General features: G+C 35.5%; 2 protein-coding genes across 3 annotated transcripts; one reads left to right on the top strand and one right to left on the bottom strand.

Moving 5' to 3' along the window:
• The first annotated feature begins 3,344 nt into the window (after positions 1 to 3,344).
• Positions 3,345 to 4,738, top strand: si:ch73-226l13.2 (uncharacterized protein LOC100150092 homolog). Its single transcript, XM_067388005.1, has 5 exons — positions 3,345 to 3,389; positions 3,500 to 3,722; positions 3,868 to 3,987; positions 4,076 to 4,209; positions 4,504 to 4,738. The coding sequence occupies exons 1-5, from the start codon at positions 3,366 to 3,368 to the stop codon at positions 4,735 to 4,737; spliced, it is 735 nt and encodes a 244-aa protein (XP_067244106.1). The 5' UTR covers positions 3,345 to 3,365; the 3' UTR covers position 4,738.
• A 23-nt stretch (positions 4,739 to 4,761) lies between these two features.
• ace2 (angiotensin I converting enzyme 2) lies at positions 4,762 to 13,959 on the bottom strand. 2 transcript variants are annotated; one of them, XM_067388004.1, is made up of 18 exons: positions 13,352 to 13,959; positions 12,385 to 12,543; positions 12,183 to 12,276; positions 11,321 to 11,464; positions 11,073 to 11,185; positions 10,887 to 10,992; positions 10,672 to 10,769; positions 10,219 to 10,388; positions 9,541 to 9,767; positions 9,289 to 9,433; positions 9,092 to 9,190; positions 7,738 to 7,860; positions 7,423 to 7,601; positions 7,039 to 7,097; positions 6,848 to 6,948; positions 6,280 to 6,396; positions 5,677 to 5,871; positions 4,762 to 5,236 (listed from the first exon to the last, which is right to left on the bottom strand). In XM_067388004.1, the coding sequence occupies exons 1-18, from the start codon at positions 13,532 to 13,534 to the stop codon at positions 5,137 to 5,139; spliced, it is 2,412 nt and encodes an 803-aa protein (XP_067244105.1). In that variant the 5' UTR covers positions 13,535 to 13,959; the 3' UTR covers positions 4,762 to 5,136. The 2 variants fall into 2 exon arrangements, with proteins under 2 accessions (XP_067244105.1, XP_067244104.1); XM_067388003.1 differs by having other exon boundaries at positions 7,039 to 7,118; positions 13,352 to 13,958.
• Between the last annotated feature and the right edge of the window lie 1,630 nt (positions 13,960 to 15,589).

Genomic DNA, 15,589 nt, shown 5'->3' with positions numbered 1-15,589 from the left:
CTTGAAGCTGTATCTCTTCAGTGCTTTGACATATTCAGACCAAACTTGGTATGTGTCTTCACAAGCATGACCTGAGGCAGCATACTCTGTTTCGGCGCAGCGCCACCTACTGGAGTGGAGATATTAAAAATGCCATTTTTGCTTATAACTTCTGATGGGTTTGACCAAAATTCATAAATGGGTCATCAGGACAATGCACTGAAGGAGCCTGAGAAGTTTCGGACCAGCGCCACCTTGTGGTCAAAAGATATAACAAAATTGACAAAAATGCTAATAACTTTTTTTCTAATTGCTCACTACTGCTGTTGGTCTGATGCTCCCAGCCATGTTGGCTTGCTTCTTGTGCCATTTTTGTGCTTGGCCCCGTAATTGCTGCTTGCAGCTATATTCTCTATTTACATCTGTCTATATAAGCTATTAGCAATGTGAGCCATCCTGTTGATTACAATAAATTTATCATTTGTCATATTATCATGTGTTCATGTAACTTTTTACACTTTAACATCAGGCATTCAAATAAACATTTGTGAACACACCAGCAAAAAAAGAGATCCGTTCGTTGTATTACAAAATAAAAGTCTCCAAATGCATGCAATGATGTGGAAGCTTTTTTCATCACTCTTTATTCTGATGTTAGAGTAGAGATGTTGTTTTTGAAAACAGCTTTTTCTTTACAGTCCTGTTTGTTCAATGTCTTGTTCAAAGGCTTTGTTCACTTCTCCTTCATCTGAATTCTCATATGGATTTGCAGTCTCCTCAACCTTCTTAGCTTTCCGACAAAAAGTGGAAATAAAATAATTCAGTCAATCGACTAACAAAAATATGTTATTAGAATGTTTTGCTAAATTAAGTTAAAACATTATTTCATAGGACCTCAACGAGGCACGTGTAATGGAGGCCAGTTAGTAGTCGCTGTGCGAGTAAACCTCACTCCTCTGATCTCAAGAGATTCTCTAGTGACTGACGCTAGTGGTTGCAGCCTTCCTGCAAGATGGGCTGGAGTGAAGGCTGTCTCTCTCTACCCTGAAAGTGTATGTTGCCACGATTGCCGCACATCATGATGCAATAGACGGTAAATATGCAGGACAGCACAACCTGATCATCAGGTTTCTGAGGGGTGCGAGAAGGCTCCTCGCTTCCACCCTGTTCCCTCTTGGGATCTATCTCTGGTGCTTACAGCATTGCAGAGAGCCCCCTTTGAACCTCTGCAGTCAGCTGACTTTAAAATCCTGTCAATAAAGGCGGTGACTGCACTTGCTTCCATCAAGAGGGTAGGGGACCTGCATGCACTTTCGGATGACGAATTGTGCCGGGAATTCGGGCCGAAAACCTGAATGTGCATCTGACTTTATACCCGCGCTGCTGGGCGGAGCACACGATGCAAATCTCGCGCTCCAATGCGCATAGAGTACCTCAGGGATGACGTGTTTTTGTAGGCCAACCCGGAAGTTAGCGGCGCACAGATACCCTTGATCGAAAGCCTATGCGCAAAAAATAAGCTCTGTGTTTAATAAATGGTTATGACACTTACATGCTTTGTCTATCAAGATAATCTTTACAAGTTAACACTACATTTATACATTTTGAAGCCTAAATAAAGTCGTCAGACATAAAAAGCTAACAGTAGGCTATAAATGGACTACAGCACACCATGGTTGCGGATCACCAAGCTTCCTCAAACTTTATTAAAAAAAACTTTATTTAAAAACATACTCGCTGATTATGATCTGCGCTATGTATGAATAGGCCTATTAATCCACTTTTTCATGAGAAATGCTGTCCAAATGTCCTGTTTGTCATAATGATGTCTAAAGTCTCCACCTAAGGAAGTAGTCTCTTTTAGCAATCTGTACTGCCGTTTTTAAGACACAGGTTTAAAAATTCACAAGCGGGTTAACTGGTGTGTTTTATGTCATAGATCAAAACGTGAAAATATTTAGAGGCTTTGTTAACCACAGACCTTATTTCAGGTGATTTACCAAAAACCCATTCAAAAAAAACATTGACTTTACAGTGATGAAACTGGAAGTCCTAAAATGCTAACTTGCTTCAGGATTTTTCCTACAAAAACACGTCATCCCTGAGGTACTCTTATTGGCTCGTTTGGTTTACACTAGAAAGGTAATAGGGCTCTCAGGCAAGATCCGATTCTCCGTTCCCTCCTTCAGGGAACGTGGGTTACATACACTCTAAAAAATGCTGGGTTAAAAACAACCCAAGTTGGGTTGAAAATGGACAAACCCAGCGATTGGATTGTTTTAACCCAACTGTTGGGTTAAATGTTTGCCCAACCTGCTGGGTAGTTTTTATTTAACCCAACTATTGTTTGAAAATGACTATATGGCTGACTTAAATTAATCTAAAATGAAATTAAAATGTTAATTTATTAAACATATTAATAAATGTTAATTTTCAAGATATTTTGGGTTCATTTTAAGTAAGCAATACTGTAATTTTTAAACAGTTGAGTTAAGTAAAACTGCCCAGCAGGTTGGGCAAACATTTAACCCAACTGCTGGGTTAAAACAACCCAATCGCTGAGTTTGTCCATTTTCAACCCAACTTGGGTTGTTTTTAACCCAGCATTTTTTAGAGTGTATGTAAGCGAAACTTTACTTCTAATGTAATTGCATACTGCATAGACTATAGAACAATTCTATATAAAACAACAGTGGATTTAACTTATTTGTGTTTTAAGTTAACACTTTAGCAAGCATGCATGGTATGCTTTGGATAGGTTTCTTTTGTGACATTTTTAACATTTTTGCTGATTTTGTTTCAGTGATGATGCAAAGATTTATATTGACAAATCCTTTGAATGATGCTTTTGTGTTTTCTCCCCCCAAAGTTTTTCCAGCTAAACCTCATGTTTTGGTATAGTGCCTCTTTCAACTTCCATTTCCCATCACATGATGGCTTTAAAAAGGCAGTGTTTCAGAGTCAGGGCTCACATCCTTTTTATCCGCACTGTGATCAACATGGCAGCAGAGGTATGCAATTCTGTATCAACATGTTACATTTTATCTGATGTAAATATAATTAAATATATAGCAAAATAAAAGGTAACACTTTACAATAAGGTATCATTAGTTAACACTAATACATTAACTAACATGACCTAACCATGAGAAAACAATTTTTACAGCATTTATTAACCTTTTTCAATATTAGTTAATAAATATGTTGATGTTCATTCACAGATGCAGATCTATCTATCTATCTATCTATCTATCTATCTATCTATCTATCTATCTATCTATCTATCTATCTATCTATCTATCTATCTATCTATCTATCTATCTATCTATCTATCTATCTATCTATCTATCATCTCTTCTCCTTATTCACTAAGGGAGATCGACTAGATGATAAGTAGCACAAAAATTGATGTATTTTCTTCTATATTCCATTTTGATTTACTGCACTCTATATCACATCCCTGTTTCCTTTGGGTTTTCTTCAACTGCACTGAAGCAAATCATTTTACTCTCATATATAGACTGTACATCAGCCGAGCTCAAGAAAAAAAGAAGAACATGAATCTGTGGACACCAGTGTCAAGGAAAGGAAGATGATAGTGAGATTCAGCCTGACAATGTTAATTGAGGAAGATTTTGAGATGAATGGGCACCATGAACTGTCACATCCACAACCAGAGTTGGAAGATGAGGACATTTGTAATGAAATTGTGGTCATGCCTGAGCAGGCTGATCTTGCCTTTAGTAAGAAGTATTTTCAATAATCTTTTTTTTGGGTCACCATTTTATTCATTTTGAATTGTTAACTAATGTTGAAGTGGCCATTCCTTTTTTTACTGTTGGTAATACAACCCCATTTTTAAAAATGTTCTGATTTCTGTTTTCACAGTTTCTGCACAAATTGGGAGACTGATTAAAGAACATGACAATTTGTTCTTGAAGTCACACCAAAAATGCAAGTATATCACATCTGAACGGCATCAGATATATTTGGCAGACACTATGTCAGGTTTGTATCAAATAATAAAGAAATGTTTTTATGCCACTTTTTCTGTTGTTTCAAAATTAAGTTTTTCACATATTTCGAATTTATTCAGCAAAAATCACCATCTTCCAATGCATGGCCACCAAAGACACAGGATCAGGTGTTCCTGTTGTGCTGAACTTCACTGGCACTGATAACTTCTTCTGCTGCAACAATGAAGGAGAAGAAACGATTTTAAAAGTTACAGTAAGTTTTAAATAATGGATGTTTCTTGATTTTGCATTTGTGCTTTGTTAGGGCTGTACAGTATAGTGCATGTGACTAATATAAAAATAAAAGTACATTGTGTTATTTCTTAATATATATATATATATATATATATATATATATATATATATATATATATATATATATATATATATATATATATATATATGTATTCAAATAAAGATTTACAAAGTCTCCCTGCTCATGCAAAATTACTCAAAAATCAGTTTTTGTCCCATAAGCTGCAGTTAAACAAAATCATGTTTATTTCAGAGGTATGACAAAACAAAGCTACACATCCCTGGAGATGATCAAGAAAAATTAGCCCATGTTTTCTACATGTCTCAAACCCCAGATGGTCTCCGGCATTTTGAGTCAGCGCTCCACAGAGGATGGTTCATTCACACTGTTGATGGTAATGCTGTGAAAATGCAACGAGGCAAACTTACATCCAGCGACTGCTTTGTCTTAATTGAGACTGATGCCACAAAAACCATTCAATATTAAAATTATATTGTAGTACTGCAACACGGGGTATATTTTTATGCTATGTAAAAAAAAAAAAGAAAAGAAAAGAAAAATAAGAAATATTATAGGTACTTTATCCATATATTTATAATATTAATCTCTATTTACATATGTCTGTATAAACTACTAGCAATTTAAGCCATCTTGTTGGTTACAGAATTTATCATTTGTTATATTATCATGTGTTCATGTAACTTTTTACAATTTAACATCAGGCATTCAAATAAACATTTAACAAATAAACAAGCAAAAAAGAGATCTGTTCTTTGTATTACAAAATAAAAGTCTCCAAATGCATGCAATGATGTGGAAGCTTTTTTCATCACTCTTTATTCTGATGTTAGAGTAGAGATGCTGTTTTTGAAAACAGCTTTTTCTTTACAGTCCAGTTTGTTCAATGTCTTGTTCAAAGGCTTTGTTCACTTCTCCATCTGAATTCTCATATGGGTTCACAGTCTCCTCAGCCCTCTTAGCTTTCCTGGGGGACAAAAAATTAAAATATAATAATTCAGTCACTCAGCTAACAAAAATATGAATATTTTGCTAACATTCAAATTAAGTTGTGAAAACGTTATTTCTGAATGTTTTTGGAACGTTCAATATGTTCAGTTTGTTAAATGTTTTTAACACTTTTTTTTTTGTGCTAACAATTTGAGAACATTATTAAAGATTTATAGATAACTATAAATAATGTTTTAAAGCCTGCATTTTACTATTTAGAAATGAATTATCATAATTGTGTAACATTTCTAAACTGGATACTAAAAATAAAGTGTTACTTATTATTGTATTGTACCAGACCAGGATGTTGGATCATGTCATGACCACAAGAATTGCATCAATCACTGTCACAAAACTGGTTCTAAGCCACATTTGATGATTGACTCATTCTTGAAGGGCTTCCCCTCCAGTACTTACTTCTTCCTGTTTAATATCCCTGTGGTAATGAGGTAGATCCCCCCTAACACAGTTACACCAATTACCACTCCAAACACCACCAGCCAAACTGTGATTTTTTCCTCTTTGGGTGGAGCTAATGTTGCCTGCAGCCCAACAAATTCCAGTGTTTCATCACTGAGTAGAAATGCACCATTGATACGTTCTCTCGACAGCCTGTGAAGAGTTAAAAAGGGAAATTCTTTAGTCACTGGAACAATTGCTTTAGTTCCCCTTGATTATGTCATGACACGCAATATCCATACAATTATTTCCAAAATACTGAAATTTATTCAGTAGTTGGATTGAAAGCATGGAATAATTCCATCAATAAAATAGTTCACACACATACAGCTATGGAAACAATTAAGAGACCACTTAACATTGAGTTCTGAACTTGGAGTGGTCTCTTAATTTTTTCCATAGCTGTATATATATATATATATATATTCATAACATATGTAATAAATTCTATTTTTTTTTTAAATAATTAAATGATGCTTAAAAATATATAATATTCTATAATATATTATTATATACTATATTATATACAATATTTTTATATAGTATGGTTTAAAGAAATACCAGATAGCCGCCTCTACATCGGCCTTAGGAATAACTGTGTCTGGTTTGGTAGGATCCATCACAACAAAATAAAAGGAGATTCTGGGAGTTTCATCGTATGTGTGGATGTTCTCTGGCCTGTGAGCAACAAAAATTTTCATGTTACAATTAGGGCTGTTCAACGATAACCGTGGTTATCGTGTACAAAATAAGAGTCTGTGTTTACGTAATATATGTGTGTTTGTTTTGTGTATAATTATTATGTATATATAAATATACACACATACATGTATATATTTAAGAAAAATATCTTATATTTCTAAACAAATATTTACATTTATATATATAAATATATTTATTTATTTATACATACATGCTTATATTTCTTAAATATATACATGTATGTGTGTGTATTTATATATACATAATAATTATATACAAAACAAACACACATATATTACGTAAACACAGACTCTTATTTTGTACACGATAACCACGGTTATCGTTGAACAGCCCTAGTTACAATGAAAAAGATTCAGTCTCATAATTACTCTGACATATGCAATTAGTGAAGGATAAGAATACTTACATGAAATTCATTTCTATTCCCTTTACATCCAAGTAGTACTGGCGCATGGCAAACCCCATAGTGGACTTAAAGAGATACATTTCATTTGTATTCCAGGTGTACTGGAGATCAGAATGAACAATAATTAACAAATGCACATTCTATTCGTATCTGTAATTCATTATGTTTGTTAAAAATGAAAAGGGACTTACAGCATCATCTCCCATGGCAGATTTTAGGCTTATTCTGACTTTGAAGGCATTTTCTGAATCTGCATTATTTATATAGGAAGCTGTGAGTATGAAAGTATGCCCAATGAAAAATATAATTTTTCAACACAAAGCTTGTGGCATATCAATACTGGAACATTATTTGTTCTGTATTGATGGATGAAGGTAATATAATTTAACTCTATTTTATTTATTTTTTTATAATCTATTTTATAATTTTAACCATCTTCTGTGAAAAAATAAGTACACCCCTACTTGCTTTTTGTTTCTTACATCTATCAGTTTCTTACATTATCTAGGAGGAAAGTACAGGCCATAAAAGAAAAGTGATGGAAAAGTAATGTCTATGTTAAAAAAAATACTAACTTGGATTAATATAGACGTTCCAGCCTGGCACTCTGTTGTTCTTTTGGTTCTCCTCCTTCAGCCAATCCATGAGTGTGCTGAAGTAATGTAGCAGTGGCTGGGAATCCATCTTTTTGGTTCCTGCAATATCTTCCAGAGCACGAGTCCAAGACATGGATCGGCCTAACTCGAGCATATGCCTGCGGACCGAAATATTACAGTTAGTTTATAGTTGTTATGTTTATCCCAATCAAAGAATACATATCTATTGCAATGTAAAGTTATTAGTAGAAAGTATCAATAAGCAATATCAAAGAAACAAAGCATTCTGCATACCTGAGTTTGTTACCAGCTTTGGTTGAGTTGGTAATGTCACATTTGTGAAGGGGACCGGTGTGGCCAGCTGCCTCACATAATGCCTCTTGAAACTGGAACTGATATATGGTTCTAGTAAAGTACCTATTAGAGAAACAAGACATGGCTATTAGCCTATATATCCATAGATTTAGCCTATAGTGTTGCATAAAGAAAGACATAATTTCACAATTCATTCCAGATTCACAAGCTCTCAGTTCGATTCAGACTCTTTGTGGTAGGCTATGTCTCAGATATAATCAGTGTTGGGTTATTACTTTTCTCTAGAAAAAGTAAAGTAAGGGTTACTCTTAATTTATATTTGAAGCAATAGCCAACATCACATTGTATGGGTCAAAATGATCGATTTTTCATTTATGCCAAAAATCATATTATATATGGATATTATATATAGGATATTATGTAAAGACCATGTTCCAAATTTCCTACCGTAAATATATAAAAAAAATATTTTTGTGGGTGAATATGTACACCTTTAAAGGCGATTTTCTCAATATTTTGATTTTTTTTGCACCCTCAGATTACAGATTTTTTAAAAGACTTTCTGATGATGTATTTAAATATTTTGGTCAATTCAAGAATAATTTGTGCAATTTTTATAGAATTTGTTTGACAGAATTAAAAGAGCAGTTTCATGTCTATCCTTGTATTGTTCAATTGGTCGAGGTTTATACGGTATTTAGAAATTCACTAATAAGTACTTTTTTGAGAGAGTAATTAGTACAGTTATATAATTAGACTGTTGAAGATGTAATTAGTAGCTAGTAACTAATTACTTTTTTAGAATAACTTGGTCACGCCTCAAGCGGCATGTTTTGATTCACTAGAAAGAACCGGCTCAAAAGAGTCATTTGTTTCAGGAATCAGGCTACATTGGTCGTGCGACGTTTTGATTCATTAGAAAGAACCGGCTTAAAAGAGTCATTTGTTTCAGGAATCAGGCTAGTAGGCTACATTCATTTGTCGTGCGACATGTTTTGATTCACTAAAAAAAGAACCAGCTCAAAACAGTCATTTGTTTCGGGAATACTTTATATACTAGTATGTATGTTTATATTCTTTAAAAGAACGGGCTCTTTTAATTTGCTAATGAATCGGACTACAGAGGTCGCGTTCTATGTTTGTTTATCCGTACAGTCTGCGGTTTTACTGCATTGCCTTTAACACAGACTTAATATTCACAACTAATGTGAGATAAGAACCGTTTTAAGACTTGATATTGGTATAGTTCAAATAAAAGCCGCGACTTATATTGGCAAAGACCGTCAGCACTTTGTCAAATGCAACAGTTTATTAATACTACAGATTGCATTACCTGATAAAAGAATAATCCCCATATACATGGAAAAGTGCAGGTGGGTCACAATACGACTCATCTCTGGGCACAGCCTCAGCCACTCCAACAAGTTCTCTCCTGGGGTAACAAATGTTGTGATGAGCCACACAGTGCAACTGAATAAAACTTCACAATGTTTGGATTCTGATTCTGTTTGGATTCCTTCTGTCACTCACTTCATTTGCCACCAGCGAAGCATCCACTCATCTTTGGGGATGGTCTCTTTGAAGACTTGCCATCTCCATTCCTCCAGCATGTAGGTGAAGGGCAGAGTGGCCACGATGGTGAGGGCCTGCTTCAACAGGAAGTTTATCTCTGTCTCTGTACATACAAGAAAAAAAGTTTTGGTAAAGAGTGATCTGCTAAAATCAGTTTATGTTGATTTAGATGAAGTCAGACTCATGACTCGGCATGCAATGGCACTTTACCATGGTCCTCCTTGAAATCAGAAGGCAGAAGGCCCAATGACTGCAGGTGAGAAGGAGTGGCAGCAGAAAGTGACATGATCTCTCCCACGGCCTCATGGAAACCTTCGTTAGCACCATCTCTCAGCAGGTATGAGTGGTGACGGTAAGCCATTTGGTACTGGTTATGTCCCATCTCATGGTGAACAGTTAAGAAATCATCCATGTTCACTTTAGTGCACATTTTGATTCTGTAAAAAAAAGCATTTTTTACAGTGTCGCTCTTTGATAATTCTTGCACAGAGCATAAGAACAGCAATTAAAATTTGTTTAGTAATTGCTGTACTTTTGAAGTGTTATATTCATAACAGAATACTGAAAATAAAATGCATCACGGTTTCAACAAAAATATTAAAAAAGCTCAACTGTCATAACAGGAATAAGGATTTCTGTAGGATCATGTGACACTGAACACTAAAGTAATGGCTGCTGAAAATTCAGGATTGCCATCACAGGAATCAATTAAATTTAAAAAAAATATTAAAATAGAAAACTTGTAATAATATTTTACAGTATTAATGTTTTATTATTTACCAAATAAATGCAAACACCAACATTTTAAATATTTACTGAATTGAATTATTTAAAATAGTATCTTATCTACAAGTTAATCATTACTAATCACAGCATTATCAGCCTCACCTGAAGTCCTCTCTGTTTCCCATGTCCCATGCGGTAGGATGGCACACCACATCTCTTCCTTCAGGTTTAACGAACATCGAGTTTGTCCAGAAGTTGTCAAACATTGCAGACATGTTTACAGACATAAAGAATTTTTCTGCCTCTTTAAACAGGCGTATTTCATCCCAGCCCTGAAATGGACAGTGGTGTCAAATAATTAGAAAAATAAAAATAGCATGACCACATTTTGACAATTTACAACTCCATAATCTTTAGGGATGCTTTTATTGCTCCAGCTAAGGAACAAAATGATTAATAGAATAGATTACATTTAATCTTTGATCAAATAAAATATGAACAGACCTTGTACTGTTAAACATATGAAGATAAAAGATAAAACCTTGGAGATAAAGAGACGCTCAGCTCAGAGCAAAAGGGTAAAGTATAGAAATAAACAATGGTCACATGTCATACCTGGGCCACCATTGCAGAGCTAACATCGATATCAGGCTTTTCTGGATACGGGATCATGAGAGGATACAGGTTGGTCCAAAACCGTCCCCACATATCACCTGAATGCGAAATGTCAGAAAATATCACACTTATCTCCACATTTCATCATAGACTGCACTGTATCCTAATTGCAAATCTGCCATATGTGAATCACTTAATAATACTCCATATATTACCAAGCAGATGTGCTGGAAGGCAAGCGTCGGAAGCGATGTGACCAGGATAGAGACCTTGCAGTTTTGCTCTCACATAAGCATGAAGCTCTTTATACAATGGCAAGATCTGGAACATCATATTAAGTGTGAGTTTCTGAATCCAAACCAAAGTAAAAGTTGTGACTCTTCTGACTTTTTTTGACGAACCTCTTGGTAAATGCGTCTGGCGTCTTCCATAACTTGGTCTCGGGAGTAAGTGTATTCGGGGTCATCGATGGTTTCGTAATCCCCCCTCCAGTAATCTCCGTGGTCTTCGTAATCTTTCAGAAAAAATTAAGTAAACACTTTTTTTAATTACTGGCCACCACCACATTAGCTGTCCATAAAGTTAAAGCAGTAAAAGCGCTTATGCTTACTAAAAGCCTATGTCATAAAGTTAAGAACAGCGTTCGTACTGTTGAGTTTGGCGACTTCGTTCTTCAGATCGACATATCTCTCATACAGGGGTCTCATCTTCATCCCTGTCGCCACTCTCCAGCCCTCCCACACATGCAGACGCTCGTCGTAGTCTATGCTGTTTGCCATGATGCTCTCTAGACCTAGTGAAGGAAATATGTATTGAAGTCAGATTAATTTATTTAATGTTAAATACACTAGTTTGGGGTTGTAAGATATATTAAATGTTTTTGAAAGAAGTCTCTTTAGGTCACCAAGGCTGCATTTTTATCAAAAATACAGTTGAAGTATTATTACAATTTAAAGCTGTTTTGTCATTTATTTCTGCGATGGCAAGGCTGAATTTTTAGCATTATTACTCTAGTCTTCAGTCTCATGATCCTTCAGAAATCATTCTAATCATTCCAATCATTCTTAACTATGATGAATCAAACTGAGAGTTCTTATTGAGAACCGAAAACATTATCCAAAATATGAAATAACTGAATACACAACATCCATTTCTCAAATTCTGTGAGTCTTTCTGCAGTGTTTGGGCCTGGTGATTCATTATTTAATCTGTATTGAATCTTAAAAGACTATTACACTCCAAACCTTTCTGTCCCATTTTACCTTTACTTCACCTTTCTTACCGTATATCCTCTTTTTCTAATAAACATCTCACGACTTTCAACAATGAATCTGATAGTAGAAACTGACAGTTCCCTTTTATGGGTTTGTACACGTGTATGAGTAAAACAAATAATAGAAGTGTTTTACACAGACTCTTTTATTATCGTGAGTATGGAAACAAGGCATCTGTTAATGATCCTGAGATTTCGCTTTATCATTAGGATGGTGACATATGTACGCTGACATTACCTGGCTCCAAAGTCTGACAGTCAGAGGGGTTGTCTATTTTGCAAACAGTTGCTGTGTTGTAAATAGTGCTCATCTCTGCCATGATATTCCTTAGCTGTGAAACACAAGCCATTCGGACCATTTTAATACGTTTGCAGGAGAAGTGAAAGCGAATTTCAATGTCTGGGTGACATTATTGTCAAACAAGCAATGATATACTTACTTCGGTAGCCTTGTCAGGTGAAAGTGCCCCTGATCCTTTGTCTTGGAGCTTTTGGAGCTGCATTTTAATCTCTGGATCAGAGATCTGATCGATAGGGTAGGCATTGGACTCTTCAGACATCTTATTGTAGTATTCGCTCCAGATTGCATATGCTTCAGACTGAAGAGAAGTTTAAAGAGAACTCATAATAGAAAACTCTTCAGAAGAAAAGATTAGAAAGAGATGCTCAACTTGTCATGAACACCCATATCCAGTTCAATTTATGTTTGTCCTAAAAATGAGATCATTTGTGATTTCAATAGTTGAATGGGTTAAAAGCTCTCTGCAAAAGATAGAGATTATCTAACTAATGTTACTACTAATGTTGTTCTATTAATATTTTCACCAACAATGAGATGATTTGTGATTTCAGTAACTGAACAGTTAAAAACTGTCTGCAGAAGGTAGAAAAATACACTCAACTTGTCATATCCAGTTACTATACTGATATTGTTCAATTAATATTTTCCCCAAAAATTAGATAATTTGTCATTTCAATAGCTGAATGGGTTAAACCAACAATGAGATCATTCGAGATTTCAATAACTGAATGAGTTAAAAAAAACAACTGTCTTCAGAAGATAGAAAAAGATGATCAACTTGTCATATCCAATTACTACTGATGTTTTCCTTAAAAATTAGATAATTTGTCATTTCAATAGCTGAAGGGGTTAAAAACTCTCTGCATAAGATAGAAAGAGATGCTCAACTTGTCTTGAACACCCTTATCCAGTTTCTACTGATGTTGTTCAAATAATATTTCCCCTAAAAATGAGATATTTTTGTCATTTCAGTAGTTGAACTGGTTAAAAACGTACTAGAAAAAGATGCTTAACTTGTCACAAACACCTGTATCGAGATGATACTGATTGTTCAGTATTTTCCCCAAAAGTGAGATGCTGAACTTGTCTATTTATATCACACTTACCTCTTTATCTGCATTTTCCTGGGAAATATCTGTGTTGTAGGCCCAGGATGCAAGGGAATACTGGTACACAAGTTTGGATGCGTCCTCATCAAATTTCTTCAAGAATTCCCTGGCATTTTCCTCCACAGTCTGAGAGCAGACCACGGAGGCCATGGCCAAAAGCAGGAGCCACCGAGCACACATCACGACAGCGCGTGTCCCAACAACACTGATGCTGTTGTTTTCCCCATGCACGGCTTTATCGAAGGCACCTCAATTGCTTTGCCCTTTGACCAGTGCCATAACCCAATAGAGCAACATTCTGCTTGAATGCAGGTGGGTTGGTTCCAGTAAATGAGTCTCACTGGATGCTGTGTAACATATTTTCTGCTCAAATTAGCATATTTATAGTTTAGAAAAGTTTTATAATGGCAATTGAATGAAATGAAACGGCAAGTTTTGTAGAACACCAGCTGTTATGATGCTAGAGTGTTCTGTACACTCTGTAGGGGAATTTTACATTTAAAGATCCAAAAGACCAGATATGATGAACGAAGACCCGGAGTTTAAAAAAATAAATTGAAGAAAATTTTACTGAAGAATAGTTTTGAAGCCAGCTTCAAGTCTCACAAGGAGTTCGTAGGCCGCTCTGAGTACATTCACATTTCCACAACAATTATACTCTAACAGAGTCCACTAACTACGTCATTACTTCAGGTTGAATGATTCTGATTGGCCATGAAAAATAGACAAAATTAGTAATCTTCCACCCATGGACAGATAGTCAGAAGCATATCTCCATCCATCACGATGCTGACGCTCGGACCCTAAACTTAGGCACAGGATGTCCTGTTAAGTGACGAAAAGGCATCTGCAGCGCACAAACAAAGATACACATGATTCACAGCTTCTTCAAGGCTGAAGTTGGCCCAGGCTTTAACTAGAACAGGAAAGATTCCCAAAACATACTGATAAGTTGTTCTTTTCTCTCCGTGAGAGGTACAGACAAGATTCATCATTATTCTCTAGTGTTTGAAAAGGAAAATAAATGCTTTAACATACGTTTAAGTCATTCATGTAATTTAACATTTAGAAAGATTAATGCTGATAACTTAAAATATATATATTGAAGTGGCAGTGGATTCCAGAATCCACCCCCTTCAACTCTTAGAATAAAGGTTCAATTGGATTCTGGTTCTTGATGCTTTATACCAAAAAGTTTCTATATCAGGTGAAATGTCTTGCTTGCATAATTGTCCCTTTAAGACAAGTCATTTCACTCGGCGGCCATCTTTGAAACGCCTCTCGGGCATCCTGGGCATCATGCAATCTCTTTGAATGGGGAAACATCAAATTCTCCAAAACTGTTTCGCCAACCTTACGATTAAATTTCATATTTGAAATCACCAATGAAATCTAACAACAACCGGCTCATAAATTTAGTTTCTAAACGTTCGAATCATGACAAAAAAAACTGTATTTTTCAGGCTGGATCAAGCTAATGCGCATGCGCAGACCTAAATGCGCGTCTCTTCGGAGGCGCGCGTCTGACTGTTTCTATAGAAACCGGTGATTCTAACGGCCGCTGAAGTGACGCGATGACTTTACCAGTCGGCGATTGGCTCTTATTTAGAAGGCGGGACTTATTCCGCCATATTGCGCGTTACACTTTCTCCCATTCAAAACGATACGAGTGACACGTCTTGTGTTATTCTATAGTCTTTGATAATACTTTCACTTTTTAGTTTTCTAGTGATACAGTATGTTTACAAGTGGCTTAATTTATGAAATACAATAAAATTAAAAAATGGATTAAAACAAAATTAATTTATTAAATCTAAATCCATAAAATGATCCCATGGGAACCCCTAAAAGGTTCTGTGAGGGGCCTGACAGGTTTAATAAAACATTTTCTTCTAACACCTTTTCTGAATTCAGAAACGCATACGGCGTATTACTCTTACTATTCCTGCCCTAGAAAGATATAGTTAAAATAGTAAGAGTAGTAGGTCTATATTAGCATGTGGTTCTGAACTCAGCACGTGTCTACACCAGGCGCAGCAACAGTTGTTGTGGCACGGCAACAGCTTAATATGAAATTGCATACTCTCTTGTGTAGGCCTAGGTATTTACTTTGAATTGAATGTATTACACAAGTGCTAAAAAAGTATATTCTGTATGAGTGTGTGTAGTATGAATGTACATTGCTTCACTGCCATTCACAAATCTTCTCCAGTGGCCTAATGGGATAGTAAAATG

Source organism: Chanodichthys erythropterus, chromosome 6 (assembly GCF_024489055.1).
Source record: "Chanodichthys erythropterus isolate Z2021 chromosome 6, ASM2448905v1, whole genome shotgun sequence".
In the NCBI taxonomy this organism is placed as follows: domain Eukaryota; kingdom Metazoa; phylum Chordata; class Actinopteri; order Cypriniformes; family Xenocyprididae; genus Chanodichthys; species Chanodichthys erythropterus.
Note: the sequence above shows the minus strand (reverse complement) of the source record. Positions and strands in the feature narration are given on the sequence as shown.